The sequence below is a fragment of the Dermacentor albipictus genome, chromosome 2 (assembly GCF_038994185.2).
Source record: "Dermacentor albipictus isolate Rhodes 1998 colony chromosome 2, USDA_Dalb.pri_finalv2, whole genome shotgun sequence".
Classification (NCBI taxonomy): domain Eukaryota; kingdom Metazoa; phylum Arthropoda; class Arachnida; order Ixodida; family Ixodidae; genus Dermacentor; species Dermacentor albipictus.
Genome location: NC_091822.1, coordinates 80,611,600 through 80,635,303, shown reverse-complemented (window position 1 = coordinate 80,635,303; position 23,704 = coordinate 80,611,600). Strand labels below are relative to the sequence as shown.

The 23,704-nt window shown below is 46.7% G+C and overlaps 1 protein-coding gene across 6 annotated transcripts in view; it reads left to right on the top strand.

Annotated features, from left to right (window-relative positions):
- Positions 1-23,704, top strand: part of LOC135896089 (A-kinase anchor protein 1, mitochondrial-like) — a 130,512-nt gene that overhangs the window by 84,235 nt on the left and 22,573 nt on the right. For 3 of the 6 annotated variants that reach the window (XM_065424420.1, XM_065424421.1, XM_065424422.2), the window contains 3 exons: positions 6,086-7,179; positions 21,946-22,195; positions 23,441-23,583. In XM_065424420.1, coding sequence (XP_065280492.1) covers positions 6,136-7,179; positions 21,946-22,195; positions 23,441-23,583 — 1,437 coding nt within the window. In that variant the 5' untranslated portion in view covers positions 6,086-6,135. The remainder of the gene's footprint in view (positions 1-6,085; positions 7,180-21,945; positions 22,196-23,440; positions 23,584-23,704) is intronic. The other 3 variants (XM_065424424.1, XM_065424425.1, XM_065424426.2) reach the window with 1 other exon arrangement.

Sequence of the window (23,704 nt, the reverse complement as noted above, 5' to 3'; positions counted from 1 at the left end):
GTTTTGGTACCATCTTTCGGTCACGCCGCCGACGACAACGCCGGATTTTCGCGTAATGGGGCGTATAATGCTTTCGCACTAAAACGCGTGTGCGAGGCATCGTCCTCCATTTCTTGTCGCTTCTTGGTGCGCACTCGTGCGTATTGCCATGTGAACTGCTAAAGAGAATCAGATCACGCTTTGCTTGTCGCTCTTAGAGCGTGAGGACGGCGTCTGTGTACTTCTGCAGCGGCAGACGCACAAATTTCGTGGTAAAGGGGGGTGGGGGAGTCACGTGCCCACTGTGGCTCCCTCTATGTACGCCACTGGCTGTCTTGCCGTGCCCGCTCAGAAAAACCGCACACGCAAGTGTTGTGACGGGAACGAGACGCAAGCCAAGCAGCGCACGTGCTGCTTCGGCAACCTTTGAAAGCGAAGACGGCAGCGCCCTCTCCGCCTCCCGTGTCGCGCTCCGTCGTGAGCCGACGGCGAGCGCTGGTGGCACTTTGCGCAACTGTTCCGCCGAAGTAACAATTATTCCGATGGAGGTGCACGGCAGTACATGCGTGACCTCGCGCGCCCTTCTGTCTTTCCTCGTCCACCCGCCACTGTTTCCGTGAATGATAATTTGGAGGCGCAGCAGTGTTCACAGGCCCCGTTTTGGCGGCCAGTGGTTGTCGAGTCTCCTTATCGGGCCGATAGGTGACCGTAGAGATCGCCGACGTCGTGGAGTCTTCACGGCGTTCTTCTCCTCAGCTTCTCGAGCGTGTCTTTCTCGTGCTTGCTGTCCTCTCGACAGGCCATCCCTTCGCATTGCTATCGCGTCGTTTCGTGCCTTGCGTCTGCGATTCCGCGCGGTCAAGAGAGTCGGGCGCCTTCGTGTTTTGCTGCGTGCCTTCTGCTTGCGTCGGCCGTCTGCATTTTTCTTTAATCGCCGCGCTGCTGCCTGCCGAAGCGCTGCAGCCCACGGAGGTTCTCTTTAAGACCTCCTGGATACAGCCGCACGAAGGTGACGTCGCTAACGAGCCATTCCAACACACGCCGCTCGAATTCAGGAGAAACGTTTATGGCAGCTCTCGTCTAATGTTTCTGATATCGTTAAGAGGGACAAACGCCGCGAGCAAACACTCATTCTTTTTGCGACTCGTTTTGATTGTAACCTCTGCTGACGTCACGCTGCTTGTTGGAAGTGGTGTCATCACTCGGCATTCTGAACTGCACGCTTCGTTTAACCGCTTTCCTAATTCGTTCTACGCCCTTCGACATTCGTACTTGCGAACATTCGCTGTGCAGTTACGGCGTTAGCATACTTCGGTAGCTTTTCTTAACACACTTACGCAGTGTCCCTCTCTGTAGCACACGCGGCAAGTTCATGTACAAGGATGTATCGAGCATCTTCTAGTTTAACCTCGTCCTACTGCAGTTCTGTTCAAGTTTGCGAGGAATAAATATATAGTTGAGAAAAAAAAATGGCTGTGGCTTAGGTAAGGTTAAGCCCAGGATGCGAAGCATACTAGCCTTTATTTTAGTTGTTGAACCACTGTTTAGCCTGGTGAACTGCTGTTGCTTGGCTATATTTGGTTCGGCTAGACGAAGAAACAACTCATGCATTACTTCTTCGCCTTCAAGAGTGGAACGCGACAGCGTTCCCGTCGACCCGCCAAGGGGTGTAAGACAATGGGCTACAGGGCAGCGACTACGCGCCCCGCATTGGACGCGGTGAGCGTCGAGCAAAGCAGCGTTCGGCGCGGCAACGAAATGTGCGCCTGAGCAAGAGACGCACGCCTTAGAAACAGCGCGTTTCTAAGGCAACACCGCATTCACTAGAGGCGCTTTTGTACCGCTTTGAAGCGTTGTACTCGTGGCTCAGTGGTAGCGTCTCCGTCCCACACTCCGGAGACCCTGGTTCGATTCCCACCCAGCCCGTCTTGCAAGCGTTGAGCCAAAGCCACTTCTCCTCTGTCGTGACGTCACGGTGTCACGTGATTTCATGGTCACCGCCGCGCCTGAGGAGCTGGGTTGAGCCCTCGTAATATGCTTCGCATAAAAAGCTACGGCTAGGGTTGCAGCTGAAAGTGCTCTCGCGCGAAGCCTCCCGCGTGAAGTGAGCTCGCGCGTATCCAGCGCCGCCATTTTGTTATCTTTTTTATTCGCCGAGTTTGCTCTGCTGGCGAGTGGGCGGGAAAACACAGGAAATTGCGCCCCTAAGCGAAATCCCGTCGTGCCGCGAAGCACGCGATCGCGCCCCACGTTCGTGTATAACGCTGCGCAGCTCCGGCTGCGAGCCGGCGTTTTATCGTCGTCCAGCCGGCCGCCAATTCGCGGGCTGCTTGTCTGCGGCAATTACTTTTATGAAGCGGCTCCCGGGTGTCGTCGCAAGGCGTGCGCGCCTTGGTTGCTGCCGTGTGACTCCCTCTCGGCGATGTGTTCCGCTCGCGTATCCACGACAAGCGGACCCGCTGGCCGCCGTGTTGTCGGTGGATGTTTGAGTGGGGCGCTCGATCGGGCTTTCAGATTGAAGCTCCCAAGCAATCTATGATCGGTAAAGCGTACGCATTTCTAAGGTGCGGTTCATTACTTTTGATGCGCTGAAACACCGAGCGTTAAAACGACGTCAAGGTTCTAACGGCGAACTAAAGATTTGGAGAACGATCAAGCTTCGCCTTTTAGAGTCGAATGCGATAGCATTCAAAGGCTCCTTACTGCTTTTCGTGCTTCCCGGCAACTGCAGCTTATGTAACCTTGATGTTTACCGGTAAACGCTGCCGGCGAACGCTATGCACGAAGGCAAGCTTTCTGCTAGAAACGCGGCCTCTTGCGTCAGTTGATCACCTGCTGTTGTCCGGCACTTTTAGTATTTCGGTTTGAGAAAGTCTAACATATATTCGCTGCCGGTGTCGTTCTTTTCTTTTTTTTTCGTTACATTTGTTTGTAAGCTGCTATTCTCAAAATTCCGAGGAATAACTTTGTGAAAAATGAAAGACAAGGTATGAGCAACTTTGGTGATAGAAGAGGGGTCGGGCACGCCTGGTTCGGAATGATTTTTTACCGAGAAAACGGTCTACGCCGGACGCGGGCCGCCGACGCCGGATTGTCTGCGACATGGGGCCCTTAACGTTATCGAGTTAAGAATTACATGCAGCGATTGACACCTATATAAATTGGAACGATTTCGTCGTAACTACTATTTCACGAAATCATTGCAGGATAGACGCACAGAGGTCAAGACACGTGTCTAGAACGCGCGAGCTGCGTGCTGCGCTGCGGACATCTATCGATGACACCTTGGTCGAAACTGGCTGTTTTTTTTGAGCACGCGTGGCTACGTTTCCAAAATATTTTGCCCTCTCTTGGCCACCAGGGACGCGATCAGAAATCGTTGTTTGGAGCGCGCGTTCGCCTACGCCGCGCGCAATGGACCTAGACCTAGCCGGCGTCGTCAGAAGCGGGGCTCGACTACGTTTTTTGGTGACGTCAAAATGACGACACGCTCCTGTCAATCATTTTGAAACTGAGCGTGCTGCCTGCTAGGAGCAGAACGCGACGACAGGCGTGCAGTTCGAGCGGACGTGCGCTTGTTGCGAGAACGGCTTCGCATGGTGTGTCTGAGGGATTGGATCGGATCCAAACGGCGACTACGAAATGGCATGTTCTAGAAAACCGCGATTGCAGTGGCAGCTTCAGTGGTTGCGGTGGTGGTCTAGCATTGTTGTTCACATCTCCATTAAAAAAAAATGCGATAGCGAAACAAAACAACCACCGGCGCGATGGTTGTTTTGGGGGGCCACGGAGCGGCGCGCCCGGTTCCTTGCAATACCTCCAGCTGGCGCTCGCCTCCGCCGCACCGTGATTACCGCATCGCGGCCCACGCAAGAGGCCGTGTTCCCACCACAAATCTCGCCTTCGTGCATAGCGTTTCCCGGTAAACATTACGGTCACACACGCTCCGGTTGCCGGGAAGCGTGAGGAGCAGTCGGGGATCTTTGAAAGCTTGAGCTTCCTCCAATTTTTTCTTTTTTTTATAGCCGCCTAGCCTGACTGACTTAATCAGGCATGCTAGACGCTTTTTTTTATCTAGCATTCTTGTACACATCTTTAATCCTTTTCCCCGCTTCAAGATCTACCTTGTACCGCCAGCTGTGACTGTAAGAGATCCGGTCATATCAATCTCTTCCCTCCTTTTCTTTTTCCACGAACACTCTCAACGTCTCTTGCTTATTTCGACTGCTGATTGGTTGACGCTTCCATCCTTAAACCCAAACGCTTCTGGAAGGTGTCCGTTACCTACGGGTTTCACTGGGTAGAATCCCTTCGCATTCCATTAGGATGTGCTGAATGGACTACGGACTTTTTCTGCAGCATACACATGCCTCATCTAGTTCGAATATTTTCTCCGATATTTTTTTTTCCCCCAGAGGCAACCGGCTAGAGCATCAAATAGCAAGGCACTGCCCTTTTGCGATATCGTACAGCTTTTCCGTTCTAATTTCTTTTTCATTCTTGTAAATCTCCATGGTCCTTTTTAGTTTCCATTCGTTGCATCCAATTAACTGTCTCTGCTTCTCTCATTTTCTTTCCGATGACTCCTGGTCGCCTGTTTACAGTTTCGATTACCCTTGTACTTGGTTGCCAACTTTCTTGACGTCCTCCATTCTGTGCCCCCGCTTTTCAAGTGCACATACTTGTGCACTTGTGACCGTGGGTTATTATTATTTCCCCTCTGTGCGCGACACTACCTAGCGACCACGCACAGAAACTAATAGTTATAAATTGTAGTAGTGCTACGTATTACTGTTTGAGAACGTGTTTAAGGTTGAGTAGAAAAAAAATTTTTTTTTTTTGTATAAAGAGTTCATTCATTCGAAGACGAGAAACATTTATTTTTTAGTATATTGTCTGGAAGCAGACGACACACGAGGTACGTAAACTTCCGGGGAGTTCACCGCTTACCGATTGGCTACTCTCTCCCTCCCTTTCTCACAGATTTTGCAAGCTGCCCACTTTGTGACGTCGCAGCAAGGGAACAGAACGCATTTTGAAGAATGATCTTCGATCGCGCCCGAGGAACGCGTTCTAGACAATTTCGTGGTCCTCTGAACGTTCATTTGTATAATTCCGTTACTTTTGTACGTGCCGTTCGAGTCAACGAAACTTTCATCCGGATGTCTCCAAACAGCGACGTGCTGCACTGTAAAACGCGATCGAAATAACGCTAGTCGCATTGTAGCGATTCCGAGACCGTGAGTTGTTCCCGTGGCTCGAGCTACTTTGAGCCGCGTGGGCCACAGCGAGCGAGTGAACGGATCACGCGCTGTTGCACCATCGCAGTGGTAGCGGTCGCGCCGAGACCTTTTGCACAACATAGTGATCACACCTCAGTTTTGGACGAACGGCCAGGGTGTCAAAGTTAATCCGGAGCTCTGCACTGTCGCGATCTCATAGCTTTATTGTGGCTTTCAGGTCCAATTTTATTTAGCGTGTGTTCGGAGATTTACCGTATTCTTTTTTTGTACTGGGAACGTTGACCGTGCAAGCCCACGGCGAATTCCATTAGTCGATTTGGAGCACGTTTTTGGTGCCATTGGTGAGCTGGCTTGGGCGGTTTTGAATGACGCATTCCTATTAGACTGCTCTATATTGCGCCTAGTCAACTAATGCACATAATTTCCATGTAACTGGGAAAGAGCTTGCTCCGAATCGATCAGCTGAATTCGCCATGAGCCTCGAGAAGACGTCTTTTGCAGTCTGACCCTCAGGAGATACTAGTGTGTAGCCTGTGTGCATGTAAAACTGTGTGATTGTGTGACTTTTTCGCTTGGCATTCTAACCGCACTGCGTACACTGCGCGCCAGCCGTCGATTTCGCTGCCTTTAATTTGCCCGTGGCCTTTTGTTGCTCTGGCTTCTCTCGTCGGGGCCTGGCCCGCTTTGCTCTTTCCTCCCGCGGCGGCCGTTCTCCTGCCAGCCGCGGGCTACGTCGCATGCGCTGCCCTTTAAAAGCCTCGGCTTTTCCGGTCGCCGTTGGGCGCCCCCTCTTTCCTTCTGCGCGGCCGTCCCGCGGTGGCAGCGTTGCTGACTTGTGCCGCCCTCCCTGGTTTCGCTCCCAGGCCGCGGCCACTGGTAGACAACCTTTGGAGCGGGCCCGCGAGGCCAGTCCATGGCCGGTCTGGGGCCGAGGGCGGCTGCTGTCACGCTTCCGGCAGCCGCGGCTCTCGCTCTTCTGCTCTCCTTCTTCCTGCTCAAGAGACGCCGCTCCCGGTCTTCTAACTCTGAGTGCCGCTCCCTCTCTGAAACCACAGCGTGCCTCCTCGGTAGCGACGACCAGGAGGACGACGACGAGGAGCAGGACGACGTCGCCGGTCGCCACAGCCCCCTTGCGATCAGCAGCAGAAGCGACCAGGTGCTGAGGTCTCCGCCGGAACCTCCCAGTCCCCCGCCCGTCGCCGAGTCGCCCCCCGACATGCGGCTCCGGGACGGCAGCAAAGTGGGTGACGCGAAGCTCAAGGGCGGCCCCCGTTGTTCTCCCGCGATGGCCGCAACGACGACAAAGACTGGCGGTGGCTCGACGAAACCGCCGTGCTCGAACAGCGGCAGCAAGGCGTCCGGATGCAATGCCGCGGCATCCCAGCCAGCGCGGCGTCAGCAGCAGAACAGCGTCGATGTGGTTGTCTCCGCCGCGTCGACGGCGGCAGTGCGCGAGCAGCCGAGTTCGCCCCCGTGTGCAGTGCTGACCGTGGAGATCCCCGAGCAGCAGACGGCTCCGGTCCAGAGGCCCGAGCACGGGTCGCCGGTGGTTGGTCGGGACGCGTTGTGTGGGGCTAGTCCCAGCGGGTCGGTGGACTCGCTGCTCGGCCAGTCGTCGCCGTCGCCGCCGAGCTCGACGGTGTCGCCGGTGCGCCGCGAGAGCGGCTCGGAGCCCAACTCGTCGCTCGCCCAGGACGTGGCCGCGCTGTCGCTGGCCGAGCAGCCCGCGGATGGCGCCGCGAACTCGACGACGCAGGGGGAGGCGGCGGCCGACGTGATCGCGAGCGCAGTCGCGACGACGACGACGACCGCGGCGCCGCCCGCGCTTCCTGCTGAGCCTGCAACGCGGCAGGACGACGACGACGCCTCCTCGCCCGGCGCCGTGCAAAACGAGGAGTCTGTATCCGAAGACAAGAGCCAAGCACAAGCACTGTCCTTCTCCGACGCACACAGTGAGGTGAGTCCCTGCTCACGTGGAAGCGCTTTTTCTTTCTTTCCAATGGCTACCGGTGCGATCGCAGTTGTGCGCGTGGGGCAAGTGTCTCTTTCGCAGCCGGTCGGCGTATTACCATAAGTGTGCACCAGTATATAGTCCACAGATGTTTAGAATTTTACTGATCCATTGTCCATGCGTGTTCTAATTAAACTACAAATGGCCTGCCAAATACATGGCTATGGGCCGAGGTTTGTATGCGTGATCATCAGATCACTTTGTTGACAGGCTCTGAATTTTGGTTCGGAGATAATAGCATATTTAGGTTATGATTTGATGATGATTGCTTTGTTATATGTTACACTCTCAGAGCCTCATCTTTGACATTGAAGTACAAAACAGAGGGAAAAAAAATTTTTTTACATCCTTATTGTGTGTTGAACTTAAGATTATTTTTACTGCCCGATACCTGGAGAGGTTGAAGTGGAGTGATGTGCCATGGTAACTGCAAGAATGTCATTTTGTGAACTATACATCTCCATAAAAGAGGAATGAACGCACGCAATAAATCCACATTTTCTTAACATTTTTGACAGACGTATATTGCTCTGACATTTATATAGACTTTATGTGAGCTAAAGGTCTATGCAGATCCGACTTGCGTATTATATTTCTTATTTATTGCTTTACTATTACTAGTATTTCTAACTTTGCAGATCCATAATTGACACACGCACAAACGCCATGTCTGGAAAATGCTTCTCCTTCAGTGCGACTTTTCTGTTGCTCTGCATAACTTCAATTCCTTTGTTGCCTTAACCAACGGCACCAGAGCACAAGAAATTGCAAAGCACACCTACGGCTGTGCATCACAGCTTCTCTTCAGAGGACCTGCATTTCGAAGAGGCAAGATAGAGTGCACTTGCTCTTACGTACATTCGTTCTATTGCTTAAGCAAAATTTTCTGTTATACTGCCACCTGTGTTAGCATTGCCTTTTATGTAGCTCTGGCGGCTGCGCTGTGTTGGTTTACGCATGTCTTTAATAGCTGCTACAATGAATACCCATGTAAATCACCAATAGCATTTCTCTCAAAGTGTAGCCACGGTTGCATGAGTGCTACGTTAGTGTACTGCATTTCTTAGTGCATCACAGTCCGAAACTAGCTAGAACCTGTTTCCAGCTAGTGTTTCTCCAGTGAGTGGGTCTCGCTTTTCCTTTTTCCATCAATGCAATACGCCAGCATTTACATGGGTAATGTGAGGCAGTAGCATAATAATGTCTTGTAAAAAAAAAAAATTGCTCAGCATCGTCAGTTGCTGCTATTATGAGTAGTCACCGATGTTTACTGACTTATGGTGTAAATGCAGCAATTCTTGGATGCAATACCACATTAAATATTTGCCAAATCGGTTATTTGACTGTTAAAGGTGTACTGACATAAACATTATTACTCGAAACAACTGGCAGATTACAATGCTGCGAGTTCATAGGTATCATCTGTAAAGTCAATAGCAAATAGGGCTTAGTGTGCATTTTAATTTGGAAGTTCGTGCCAGCTACGAATTGGAAAGTATAGCACCCATCGGTGCAGTTATCAGCATTGGTCCTATTTGTAAAGAATGTTACATCACAAGTTTCGGCAGTTAATTTCCATGACGTGCAACATCACTGGCTTGCCTCCCCATTTGGAAGACTATTCAGCACTGTTCACATTAGGTGCCTTGCACTGGTTGCACACGAAATGTACATGCAAACTTGTCACCCTTTATGGGTTACCAGATTATCGGTGCCATGTCTGGCAGTACCAAATGGTGACATCTTGTTACGATTTATCCAACTACAATGCATTCAAACAATTTTTTTTTCTCGCATCAATGTTATTGTCTAGAGGAATTCTAAAAAACTACAGCATGTTGATGAGTAGGTATGTTGCTGCCAACACTTTACACCAGCAGTGAAGTAAAATATATAACAGTTTTCTGTGCTCTCTGGTTGGACACTGTATCACCAGATGTCACTGCCAGCATTGCTCTTTTATTTATTTATTTATTTATTTATTTATTTATTTATTTATTTATTTATTTATTTATTTATTTGGGAGACTCAAGGTACATAGTTGTACATTGCAGAGGGGAGGGGTGAGAATACATTCCAAGAGCAAAAATTTACAAGATTAGTTCTAAGAATTCACAGTGCAGGGAACAAAAGAGATATGAAAAAACTAGTAATGTAGCCATAACAACCAAAAAAGAGACTTGCATAATATGAAAATACACGAAGAGTACACTTTACCAAGCAGACAATGTTCACGGATAAGTACGTAATTATGCCATTTGCCACCATACATTATTTCATGTTGCTTGAAAAGAGTGGGGTCACTGATGCTTACTAATGATCTAGGTAGATTATTCCAGTCGATTGAAGTCCTAGGAAGGAATTATTGTTAGCATGCGACAGTGTTAAGATGGGGTACGTTAACTTTATGTACGCGATCACGACGAGCCGAATAATAAAGTGCAGGGTGGAGGGGGCAAAGAGACGTGTTGTGGTAGTAGATTTCATAAAAAAGGGAAATGCGTAATTCCTTTCTACAAAGAGATAATAATAGGATTTGAAGGCTACTCTTCATTAATGTAACACTAGCAGTGTGATGGTAGTTAGCCAAGATGAAATGAACAGAGCGATTTTGCACTGATTCAACTTGGTAAATGATGTAACCTGATGAGGATCCCAAATGGATGAGGGATCTTCTGTACATCTCTCCGGATACACAGCAAACTGCAATCACCAAGAAGTTTGTAGGCATGCTCAAACATGGCTGGAACTCTAATGTCGGGATAATAGTGCGTAGTGGACTTCTGTCTAATGAAGCATTACACTGGTGCAGCAATGCACAGGTTTCCCACCAGACTAGTACCAGACTAGCAGACGAAACTGGAGCACAGATGGCATGGTAGAGGTGCATCATGGGTCTGCACGCTCACGTGATCATCACTGCTTACAAGCATGTCTCTTACATCGCAGTGCTTTCGTAATCGAAACTGCGACTGTTCATGAGATACGAGCATATAACTAAACAATTGTCGTGCACTGGAGCAAGCCAGTTTCTTTTGGATCAGTAGCTTCCGGTTAAGCATAAGAGAAGGCACCCAATTTTGTGTCAGTACTGCTTTAATTTGCACAAGTTCTAATGGCACAGAGCCAGTGGCTTTAGTGCTTGTGTTGTGGTTTGTGGGAGGTTTAGTACGCAACTCTGGGCTAGTTGGTAAAGCATCTTAAAGGGATAGCAGGGCGCATACAGATGGGGTCTGAGGGAAGTACAACAGAACACATCACTGAAATTGGTGCTTTGTCCTGTTGTTCTTCACTCAGTCCCTGTCTGCATGCTTTGTTACCCCACAAATATTACATCAGTAGTACATGTATTGTGAGACAAACATGGTCAGCTTATCTATCGTCCATATTTTCTATGCAACAGAGTTCTAACTCTGCTTAATATTTTCCATTGGTATCCCTTTAAAGCTTAATTGCAGTTGGTAGGGGCACTTTTTCCTGTTCTTTTTGCGCAGATGAGTGCAGCATGTCATAGTTTGCATTGCTTTGAATTGTTCTTGCATAATCCTGGTGGTGAGGATATCTTATATTCAACACAATAAAATTCTTGGGCCCTTGCTTATGCCAGCCATGGGGCGAGTGCATGAAGTGATGAGCTCTGTGTTGGTGTTAGAGCATTTGCACTGTAACAAAAATGTTGACACTGTAGAGTGAGAAAAAAAAAATGATAAAGCTTGCGTAGCATTGCTCCAGTTTAAGCTTTGTAATTACTTAAATAAAGCTGGACATTGAATATATTTATTTGTGTGGGCAGATCTGCTCAGTGTGAGCATTATCAAAAAACACACTGGAAATCCAAAGGTACATTAGTTGCGAGATCTTCTATGCTCCGTTTAATTCTGCTGAAGGTTGCAGTTTCTTTGCAACAACTGTGTACAGCCAAACAGCACTTTGGACATGCATGTTAAGTTGAAAGTTAGTTCAGTGCATCATAGCTGTCACTTCTATAATGTTAATAAGGCATTTGCAATTCCCTGAGATGATGAGCTTAGCCTTTCAAGTGGGGTGATCAATGAAGGCTTACTATAGCAGTGGTGAATTTCGTGAACATGGCCCTTAGCTGTTGCAGTGACTAAAAAAAATAGTGTGTTAGTAGTCGGCACGTGTCATGGCTGCCGTATACTGCAGTAATTGTTCTTGCTTACTATGGGGTGGAATCCAGTGCATTTAATGCAAAGCTACTCTGCACTTGTCTCTATTTAACATAGAATTTGACTGCTTTGTGATGGTCATGACTACATCCCATGCATTTTGCAATGTCATTGTTACCGTCCTAGAGCTTGCCAGGTCTCTGCAGAGCGTGCATACACTGCATCAGCTGCCTTATGGTAACCACTGGAAGTATTTTTGCCTTTCCATCTCTTTGCCTTCACAAGATCTGCTGCCCCACATTCCTCTTTAGGGAGGGTGAAGCAGATAGGCCTACACATATCTCTCCAACTTGTGCAGTTCATATAACAGCATTGAGCAGCATGTCCTTCTTACCTGGCACAGTAGTTGATTTCATTATCGAGATTGTAACATCTGAGGCTTCCGTGTTATGTCGTTATGAAAACCGGTACCTAATAGCTTATGCTGGTGGATTGTCAAATACTTTAAGGCCCCTTTTTTTCTAAGCTTAGGTTACAAATACTTTCTTTTTTTAAGCCAGTGGGCTGGGTTTTCGCTTCAGAAGTATCATTGTGGGGCAAAATGAAATGTAGCTTTAGTAAGGCCTCAACCCACGTTTCCAAAGTAATTCAAACTTTCAAGTTCAGTCTTCCGCTATTTCTCTATTAATGTGCTGATTTACATCAGATTGCATCAATATCGATCATCACAAGAAAGGCTTACATAACTTTTCAGGACACTCATGGTGGAAATTTGAAGAAACATGCGATAATGATCTTTTCTATACACATGCCCCAGAAGGAAGAACAGATGTGCTGAAAGCTAGGAAGGTTAACCGGAAAGTGTAAAAATAATATTAATAATGATGAAATAAGAATGAAAATCCCTTGATTGTTACTTGCACCATTGTTTCATATTGACATGATCTAGGACTCCCAATTTCAAGTTCCAAAATTTTTTAGGAAATCAGAGGAACAGTAGTGTTAGCTAAACCATCTTAATTTTTGTTTTACTGAGCACTTGGTTACGCACTTTAAGGTAATGCGCTCGTGCAGTGACTGAAAACATGGAAAAATTACCAGGAGATGTGTAGACATATGTTCAGTGAGAGATTCTGTAAATGTAGGAACTGGTGGGCAGACATGACATATTTGAGCAATAAACATCCATGCCTCGTATTTGACATTCTAAAGTTGATAAAGTTGTGCACATAATTTTGTTATTGTGGACATCTGCTGGTAGCCATCCCTCCAGGCTTTCAGCAACTTGTACCTGTCCTCATTTTATTGTGGATGTGTACACGTGTGATCAGCAGAAAAAGAAAAAAGTTTTCTCAAGAGTTGCAGTAAGCCTCAGGCGCGTCATCATTCTCCCCTCGTCGCACAGCACGGCGTCCTGCCATTTTGTGTATGGCCTGTGGGAACAGCTGTTTTGTGGAGACAGCTGCTCACACTCGCAAAGCTCCTTCTCGTGCTCTTTCCCCCTCTCCTCACCCTTTCTTTCGCTTGCTAAGAGGGGGGAGGTATTCCAAGCACGGGGACTCAGTTGAAAGCCTTCTTCCTGCTTGCTCGCCACGTTGGCAGCACACAGCTGCTCGGATCACAAGCAGTCCCCTGTCATCTGCCAGCAGCCTCTGGTTTTCCTCACACAGTGCAAGTTTGGCCTGTTAAATTCGAAGCGCACCAAGCCAGTGGACTTTTTTACGCTCTACACTTGGCTTTCGGAGGCCATTGTTCCTTTTGTATAGTCGACAACAAAGCTCCGTATTACGGATGGACAGCATTGTTGCGATGGGCAGCAGCTGCGTGGAGGTGGTCTGCCCAGACAGATGCCTTGGATTTGCAATGAGCGACCGTCGACTGTCGGCCATTGAAGACATGATTCTGAAGGAGATGGAGGAGTCGTGTGAGGTAGTGGACTTGCTTTCATCATCTCTGGCCTCATTTCGTTGCGTCCTCCTGGTGAGCACATTCTGCCCTTTCTCTTCATGTCACAGCACTTAGTCTTTTGTTAAAGATACCTGATGTTTCGTGTGCCTGTATAACAACTAGTAGCATGACTGGAAACACATTGTACTGCTCTGTCAGATTGGGAAACATGAAAATTTCATCTCTTCCTTACATTTGATACTCGTCAGTGTTGCATTCCCTACTTTGTTTGTTTTGGTTTTTTTCGATAGACCTGGAAAGCCTTTTGCAACTTGTTTAGCTCCTTCCTGCAAGGCTGTCAAGGTGACGGTGGGAAACAGCTGGTAATGTCGGTGGTTGTCAGTTTGGCAAGCATGTTGCTAGGCTTCCATTTGTAAAGCGTATCGCTTTCACTCAAAATGATTACTGAGCCTTTTTGGTTCTGCGCTTGCCTGGGGGGCTTTTTTGTGCCTTGGTAATGGTTGATATTGCATTTTAAAATGTACGTAAGGAGTAAGTCACTGCAATATCAGCTTGTTAATTGGCTGTTAGGCCTTGTTAAGTAAATAAGCTCAAGGTTGGGTTTTTGACATTTTAATATAAGCTTTTCAATATTTCTTTTCTTTAAATATATTCAGTGGTACCTCTGAAAATAATCATTTGCATAGATTTTCCTTTCCTTGATCTTGTTCACATTATGTGGTAAAAATCACCGCCTGTCAAAGGTCCTGTCAACCTGACGCTAGTCTCTTTAAGCAGTAGTGTTTAATAAACATTTCAGGTTAGGCAGTTGTTCTTGCCCACTGCCTTGCACAAGCAAAATACTAATGCTCATGTTTTATAACCTTTTCACCTTAAAGGGGCCTTGAACCACCCCTCGAGCTTAGTGAAAAAAACAATCTGTGGATAAGATACGCTGCTGTGAACATGAGAGCCAAATTTTTCAATTATGTGTTGCGCATAGACCTCACAAACGGAGCGCAAAGTCACCTTTCTCTCAAAGCTCCCTTTTCAACAAACCCTGCTCCTCACTCTTTTCTGGATGCTTTTTTTCGTAAAGTAGTAGATTCCCATGCACGGTGTTGTGACTGGGGAGTTCGAAGATGTTGAATTTACATTGCTCATGGAGGAGTAAGTGAATGTGGGGCTGGGCCCAATATTGAGGACATTTTACAAACACGTTTACATTTACATATTTACAAGAAAGTTCAAAGTAGTACAGAAAAAGTTCATGATGAAGTTCTAGCAGCCGATCACTCCCGTCATCCGTTGCTCCTGTTATGCCCTGCGTGTCATTTTTCAGTCACTTCCCCCAATCCGGCGTCTCATCATCTCATCAGGCCATCTACCTTTCTGCCACCCCTGGTTATGCTTCCCTTCTCTTGGGATCCAGTCCGTAACCCTTAATGACCACAGGTTATCTTCCCTCCTCGTTACATGTCCTGCCCATGGCCATTTCTTTTTCGTGATTTCAACTAAGATGTCATTAACACGCGTTTGTTCCCTCACCCAATCTGCTCTTTTCTTATCCCTTAACGTTACACCCATCATTCTTCTTTCCTTAGCTCGTTGCGTCGTCCTCAATTTAAGTAGAACCCTTTTCGTAAGCCTCCAGGTTTCTGCCTCGTAGGTGAGTGCTGGTAAGACACAGCTATTATACACTTTTCTCTTGAGGGATAATGGCAACCTGCTGTTCATGATCTGGGAATGCCTGCCAAACACACCCCAGCACATTCTTATTCTTCCGATTATTTCCGTCTCATGATCCGGATCCACCGTCACTACCTGCCCTAAGTAGATGTATTCCCTTACCACTTCCAGTGCCTCGCTACCTATTGTAAATTGCTGTTCTCTTCTAAGACTGTTAAACATTACTTTAGTTTTCTGCAGAACAATTTTTAGACCCACTCTTCTGCTCTGCCTCTCCAGGTCAGTGGGCATGCATTGCAATTGGTCCCCTGAGTTCCTAAGCAAAGCAATATCATCAGTGAATCGCAAGTTACTAAGGTATTCTCCATTAACTTTTATCCCCAATTCTTCCCAATCCAGGTCTGTGAATAGCTCCTGTAAACACGCTGCGAATGTCATAGGAGAGATCGTATCTCCCTGCCTGACGCCTTTCTTTATTGGGATATTGGTCATCAGCCCGTTCCCCCCTTAATCGTGCGAGCCGTGACCGGAGGGTGTCGCGAGGTGAACAGCTGATTACAACAACTGCTGCTATTGGCAAATAGCTGACATCAGTCAAGAAGGGTGTTTGGATCAGTGTGTGTTTTTCTACTGTTACTGCGTATGTTTATTGATGCAGCCAAATGAACAGGCTGAAGTAAGAAAATCATCTCCCCATGCTCGGCCGCCGCCGCTTGTGTAGGAATTAAACTTTCGCCACCCTGCTTATCAGTGTTGTAGCCATCCGGTCTCGCTAATTTCGGCTAGTTTTGAACACCCAACTAGCCTCAACCACGCCAAACTTAGTCGGACTACATGCACGCTTGCCAGCGCATACTCGCTCCTGGTTACACCTTGGCAGACACTACTTTGTATTGAGCTATTGATAGCGCTTCAAAATGCACAATTTGGATGTGGCTACTACCCTTCAATGAAGCTACTGCAGGACAAAGCTGGTCCGCACCATGTAGCACAGCCAGACAGGAGCATATGAGTGCGAGCGCACACTCTAGCCCTGTCATGCACAAGGCAAACGCTGCAGTTGCATGTAGCTTCTACGTCTGCTGTGTAGCATAGATACCTCGGCTGCCGCGGGTTGCCATGACGAGTCCACTTGCGGAGCTCACTGCAGGTCGCTGAGGACAACCGCGTTTGGCACAATGCAGATGCCAAATCGGAAGTAGTGGCATCTATGTGAACAGCCAAAATCAAACTTGAACTGCGCGCCACAGTGACATCCAGTAGGCAGAGCATTGTGGACACACTTCGCTCCACTATAGCCTTCCCAGTGCAAATAATTGAAAATGAAGCAGAAACACCACAAATGGTATGTTTGATTGCCAATAATATCTGCTTCTGCTAGATGCATTGAAGAACGTTTTGCAGCAAAGAATTTATGAAATAGTCTAATTTACCTTCAAATGCATTTCTCAACTTCTATAAAAGGTCGTTCATGGCCCTTTGAACTTTAAATTGTGACTGAAGGTACAGTGTGTTTGGTAAGAGTACAGAAAGCAAGATCAGTGGCGTTCATCAAATCTGTACCACCAGGAGAGAGATGAGAGATAACACTGATTTTATTGCTTATTAAATTCTATACCCTTTTTACTACAAATATCTGGAAGAATATATAGAACCTCATTTCTGCCATGCCTTCTTGCATACTGTATTTCCATTTCCATTCTTTACGTACATCCCACATGCGCTTGCAAAACCTGTATATTTTTATGCTGAGCTGCTCAGCTAATAAAGATGCATTGTATTGCAGTGGGATTAGAACAGCTTTGCAGATGTTGCAAACCTGTAGTGGTGATGATGTTGTGTAGGCAATGTCAGCTTTGATTTCAACAAATGGGCATTGAGCTTAATGTTGCTTGGGCATCAGCGCAGTGTTGTGGGTCACACTTGGTTCGTTCTTATTCATTGGCAGTGCTACAGGGGTAGTGGAAAACAATGTGTTACCATTTTGTTTGCAGCTGAGCGGCGTCGCAACATCTCTACCACTCCCTCGCTCGCATTGTCGCCACGCTGAGTTTGCCATAGAAACCGTAACTTTGTTTTCCACAGCTGCATCTGAATCATGTTCCAATTGAAGTGAGGCAAGCACGCATCTCATACATGGAGACTTGCATAACTGCTCCCGCTGCAGTAAGAAATGCGGTTCATTCGTGTTACAAAGTGCTGGCTAAAATTAGTCATCTCCTTAGAAGACAATAATGTCGTGACGACGCTACACAGTTTTAATGTGGCATTTCTGCTGTTTATATGGATGCATTCAGAGTGGTAATGATCACACTATACACTTGTTGTTCTCAATGAGACATTTAGTGAAGCACTTTGTGTGGCGAACAAATAACCAATGGCAAGTGCTGGGGTGCCATCTGGCATATAGAAATTGAAGCACTTTTGCAGCAATGGTGTTGTCTTTTGTTAGGCCTGGCCGAGTCACAGATACTTACTTTAATAATGACCCGAGCAGTTGTGGGACTCCTGCGCCAATTGCACCATTTTGATACAAAGCCAAATTCCTGCGCCAAACACAGAAAATTGACTGAAATTGCATCATGCTGCACCGGAACGGCATCAGCATGTGTGCTCCGGCAGTGGCTGTGAACAGCAAGTGGATTCGTTCAGCGAACAAGAGTGAAGCCATTCACATTCCACACACTACTCCTTGGCGCCTCCTGCACATTTTTGCGCTTATAACACTGGACTTTCTGGTGCTTTCTGTAAGTGGCTGGCATGCGCGCGGCCACTGCTGTCTGTTGTTGCTGCTTTTGGAACGACAAGCACGGCTGTATTTAGAGTATACTAGAATACAGTTGAGTGGGCTGAGTGGCGTGGTGCTCCCTAGCTGAGGCACGAAACGACGAAAAGTAGGCTGAGGGCGCTGCAAGCAAACTAGATATTAGGGAGGCGAGGTGGGTTCAGTGGGCAGGCGTCTCTGTCCCCAGGGTCGGTATAATGTAAAACTATCCTGATCTGTCTTTATGCCAATATGGGCGAGGTTGAGCTAGCTTGATGTGTCGCAAAGAGCTAATGGCAGATTTAGAATAAAAATCTCAGTTTCGCCCGAAAAGCGAAGTGGCGATTGTGATAGCAAATTAGTAGACAGCTATAAGAAGTGAGGATAGTAGTTTTATTGGCAGTGTCAACTTGTAAAGATTCGCTTACTAAATTTTACTAAATTAGCAAGGAAGATATAATGCACACACAAATAAACATGAATCTGTCTCGCTCGATGACCGAGGAAACTCGCTGTCTAAACGCTGGAGTGAGGAAGCGCGGCAGCAGCAGTGAGCGAATTGACCTTCGTGCTGCCGGCTGCTTAAACGCGAACTAAGCGGTGAAAACACGGTGCACATGAAGCTATCAGCACTCGCACTCTGCGTCCATCGCTCATTGCTTTCAGGAAAGAGCCCGTGCAGCGCGCCATACGCAGCCGCCGCCACCAGAGTAGAACCGCACCCTCCCCTCCCCCGGGTGCCTTGCGCGTGGTGTAAGACGGCGCGCTTCCTCCCAGCTTTCCGCCCTTGTGTGCGCACATCAGATTGAGCCCCCTTCGTCGCCTCAACCTTGTACATTTTCACTCTCAGAACAGCATACGGCAGGCGGCAACGGTGACAACAATGGCAGAAATATGCCTGGAGTGTCCATATATTTGGAATAGTTTTACATTATATCAGCCCAGGGTTCATTGCAGCTCTCTGGGTCTGCGGTGACATATGGTGACCCAGAAATTATGTTGCCGTGTTGATTTGTCCACATAATATGAGAACATTTTTCCGCTTTCATCATGAGCTTCAGCGTGGGAATAGCTAGTTCAGTGGTAGTGCGTACCAGTGTTTTCGGCTTTACAGGAAAGCATGTGCCGTGCTGCCACTCGACCCATTCGTCCATATACCAGTGCCGGACAGCTACAAAGTGCACTTCTACTTTGCGCTTCGTGTTGGTTTATTCTGCATTGTGTTGTGGTTTCAAAGTGCGTTGCTGTATTCCATTATTCCACCAAAATTCAGATTGGCCTGTCGCAAACTGCTTTGAAATGAATTTTTATCTGCTCCAAACTGCTCTGAAATGAAATTTTACTTGCTCCGAAAATTGTTCCAAATTTACTTTGGGCCGTCCCATCCCTGCCCGAGAGCCTAAGACTGAACTTGGCAAGTTTCAAGAAGTTTAACTGACCCACAATGGCTCATATAAGGGAAAATACTTTGAGATTTGTGACGTCACACTTACATACCGACGCTGGCATTTTGGCATGAAATAAGAAAAAAAAATGGAACAATGGGCTTTCATTTTTTTTCTAATACGAATAGCAAACCTGTTAGATTAACGAATATAAAGCTTTGAAAGAATACTTTAGCAATGTCAACTGGTATAGTGTCATTAGTTTTCCTTGGAAGCTTTAGCTCGGGTGCTCCTATCTAAATACATGTAAAAGGAGAATTTGTTTTTCTCAGCAATCACTGCACGAAATTTGACAAGATTTATTGCATTTAAAAGAAAAATATGAAATTTGGTGACGGCTGGTTTGGAATTTTTTATTTAGGTCGTCAATTCTTTATAAAATTTCGCAAAAAATGAAGATTTTCAGATAACTAAATTATCAATCTTACAACTCCATATCTCAGTAATGAAAAAATCTAAATTTTAAATGAAATCTAAATTCCGCTTCCAACAGTCACTAGAATATAACTTTCTCTTTCAAATGCAACAAATTTCATTAGGATCGGTGCAGGGGTTATTCCAAAAAAGCGTTTTTGTGTTTTGCATGTATTTGAATAGGCCGCGTCGGAGTTAGGCCCGAGCTGAAGCTTCCTCTTAAGGCCAACTTTCCTCAAATTATTTGCCATTCTCAAAGCTTTGTGTAGAGCAGCGTTTGTGTAAATTTGTTTTACTCAAACATTAGTTTTGTCTTTGTCAGTGCTTCAGAGGGGTATTGCATGGGCAATGCCCCTCTCACTGCTCTCATTCGCACTTTTTCTTTTTCTTGTTATGTATAGTTCAGCTTAATGTTAACTTTGTGTTGTTGTCATACTATATAAAGAAACTATTGTATAGAAGACGTAGCAGCTGTGACCGTCTGCACCATGGCATGGCTGAAGTGGGATGTTTATACGGCGACAAGGTCTTAATAAATTGATCAAGATCTGCGGTATTACGTGCACAAAAGCACAATCTGATTGAGAGACAGATCATAATGGGTTCTCCAGAATCATTTCGACCACTTTTGTGTGTGTGTGTGTGTGTGTGTGTGTGTGTGTGTGTGTGTGTGTGTGTGTGTGTGTGCATGCATGGGACGCATGGTACATGAGTGTTTTCGCACTTTCCCCCAACGGAACTGGGCTGCCACAGCTGGGATCAAACCCACACCCTTGAGCTCAGCAGCGCGATTCCACAGCCATGGAGCTACCACCGTGCGTGACCAACACAAACATACACACTTGATCACAAGTGTATGCAGAGAAGGTGTACTTTATGCAACATTCACTCCACAAGTTATGGTTGTAATGTACATGTAGCTAGGGTGTCAAAACGCAAACTTTTCAACATGAGACATGTGGAGTTATAAATTTCTATGACCACACTATTTGTGCAGCTTCCGCAGTGTTGCCTGCTAAGTATGAAATAAGAGTGTTGTAACTAATGGGATGTTCCACCTCTAGCAGGTAAGCACCGTAAATTGTTTTCCATAATGAGGAGAGGGGGCTTGCTGCCATGCAGTATAATATGACACACATGCAAAAACCTTCGTTGCATTATATTATATATTCTTTGTGCACTTATATTGACATTTTATACATACATCATTATGTCTGACAATTTGTTGTTCTATGTTCATTACACCAAGGCTCTATTGGAGGTTCTTGCCTCTTGCATGCTAACTTACTGCAGGTAATTTTTTTTAATCTCATGTTCCAACAGCATTAAGGGCTTACTTGGAGAACTGCTGACACTTGTTTTAAAGACGTTGGACCACTTCTGAATATTAAAAGTAAAAAAAAAAGTTACCATTTTGTCAAGGTCAGAGAAGAGCAGCTCAAACGTGATAGCCTTTATTTAATGCAGTGTATTTTGCCATGTCCAGCAACAACCTCAGCATGGAGGGTAGCGGGACGTATAACATAACCAAACTAATAATCGGCCTTTCTGTCGTATAGGCATTCCAGCCCGGATCTAGAAGCTCAGATTTGGTATAATGCAAAGCGGAGCTCAACCTAGAGGTGTACAGTCCAGCGCCGTTATAACGCTGCGCGACCATTACAACAAAGTGACCTGTATAAAGAACGATTACAGAGGTCCTAAGTACTTTGTTAGAAGGCATTCAACTGTAGTCATATTGATAATTGCATTTCTGCAATGTATAGTGGCCACTCTTACCATGACGATAGGCTTAGCTTGCCAGAAAAAGCTGAAAATAAACGTGATGCGGCCCCTGAAGTTCCCACAGCGCCTCAGTGTGTCACCATGTCCTTTTGACTGTATCTGCTCTGGCGTAGTTATTTGTTTGTTGTAAATACTGACCGCACTGCACTCTAAATAGGCAGTAGCTTGAATATGCCCAGATTGAAGAAACTTGTTTGATACCCGTGGCACTTGAAATAATACAGCAATACGAAAAACATTGGCAGTAAGGAAGATGTGTGGGCATGAGCATTGCTATTTGAATAAATACTGCATTCGGCCAAGGTCTCGTTAGGTCAGTCATGGCAGGTGTTGCCACGCAGTGACGGTGCACCCCCGTACATCTGCGCAAACCTTTAATTGCCGTGCTCTTAACCTTATACATCTTTACATCTTTTACCTTTAGAGAGCCCAATGCACATGGCATGGATTTAGTGTTACGATTGCAGCTGAATCTCGGGACAGTGCTTTTGTGGAGAAATCTTTGCCAGTTATACATCGAGGCTACATAATGTTTGTGCATGAAACAGCCGCCTTTACCAGAGCTCTGCTTAGTTGGCATTTCATTGTTTCTGCGCAGGGCTCCAGTGACAGTGGCAAAGGCGGCAGTGATATCCATGGTGGCAGTGAAGCGGCTGGTGGTGCTGGGAACCTCTCTCCTGAGGAGGAGCTGTCACGCACGTACGAGTTTGAGCTGCCAAGGGAACTGTGCGGTCGATTTATTGGCCAGGGTGGGCGTAACGTGACAGCCATCAAGTCTCGCTCCAACACCCGCATATATGTGCAGCAACACCCCTTCTCCTCCAAGCTGAAGATTTGCTCTATTCAAGGTGTGTATGCTTGCCCTTGCAAACTTGCAGGTGTCGACAAGGAATAGTGTGTAATATGCACGCACATTGTTCCTTTCCACCTTCGTGTGCGAATTTGGACATTTCAGCTTGCTTGTTGTCATACATTCACACTTGGGCTATCATGTACCACGAATGATCGTTGGCATTTTTAGGACCATGATTTTTAAAAAAGTGATACGCCAGGACTGTGTTGTCAAAATCGTTTTCACATGCACTAGATTATTTCCCCAGTTTTCTCGCACTTAGTACCTTTGAACTCACATCAGCACATTGCACGCACATGTACACGCTGTTTCCTCATGCTTTGTCATGCCATCCACCCCACTGCATACATGGGCACTTGCCCGTGGTACAGAGGTCAGCCAACTCTCACCACCATTACGTGGGAATGTGAGCTCAGGCCACCAAATATTAATACGCCTCACATTTCAGCGCGAAAATTCATAACAGAGCATTGGGAAACCTGGCTCACCAGCGAGGAAAAGGAGGCTCAGGAGGCACGGTGGGCTGCTGTGGCCAGTGGAGCCCTGGACTAGGGGCCCCTTCCACCTGCTTCCACGACCCTTTCCTTATACAATAAGATTTTTTCAATTCAGTTTTCTCATTGTACACATTAAGAGGCCCTGTGAAAGTATGTGTAGTTTTGTGGCTGTGCAAATACACTGTGGGTGCTCATTGTTCAGTAAAAGCAACAGGGCATCTGTTCTGCTTAGGTCTACCTGTAGGTAGTGGGTACTCAAGATTGGCATTGCGAGTGAAGCATGTAGCTAACTGTGCACGTAGCTACCCACCTGCTACAGGGATCTGTTGGACTTCAATGCCACACAAATGGCATTCTACATACAGTGTCAAGGGGGAGTATGTTTGACACCTTGCCAGATGACGCAATAAGCAAGACCTTTAAAACTCAATTTGTAATTGTGCCCTACCTAAATACTTTGTGAATATCTGGCACAAAACGGCTGTCTGCATTTACTTGAAGTGAGGCTAGTAAATTCCTGTATTGCCATGAGGATGTCAAAAGTGTCGTCTTGTTTGTCACATTCGTTATATTTTTATAGCCTGTTTCATTATAATAGCACCAAGGTTCAACTGTGCTTCAGTGAATGTAAACTGGAGTTTAGATAACTGTCATTGTAGCACAGCGTGTGCTTGTAGCTACCCATAATGTTTTGCCCTGTGGTTGCAGAAGCAGGGGGTTTCATTGAGGGATTCACCATGCAGGCACAACAGAGGAGATCCGCACAGCGCTCGAGCTCATAAGGAAAAAGTTCCCCCCGCATGCGTATCCGAACTTGACGCTGGTCCAGGTGAACGCTGAGCCCATGCACTACCCAGGCACAATCACGCTGCCAGAGACTTTACAGGTATTTGTTCCTCTCGTATCCTGCACTGTTCCGCTGTAACTTGTTGCTATTTGCATGTGCTTCTTATTGTGGTGAAATGCGCTCATGCAAACTTCAAGATGTAGAGATACGTCTGGGATGT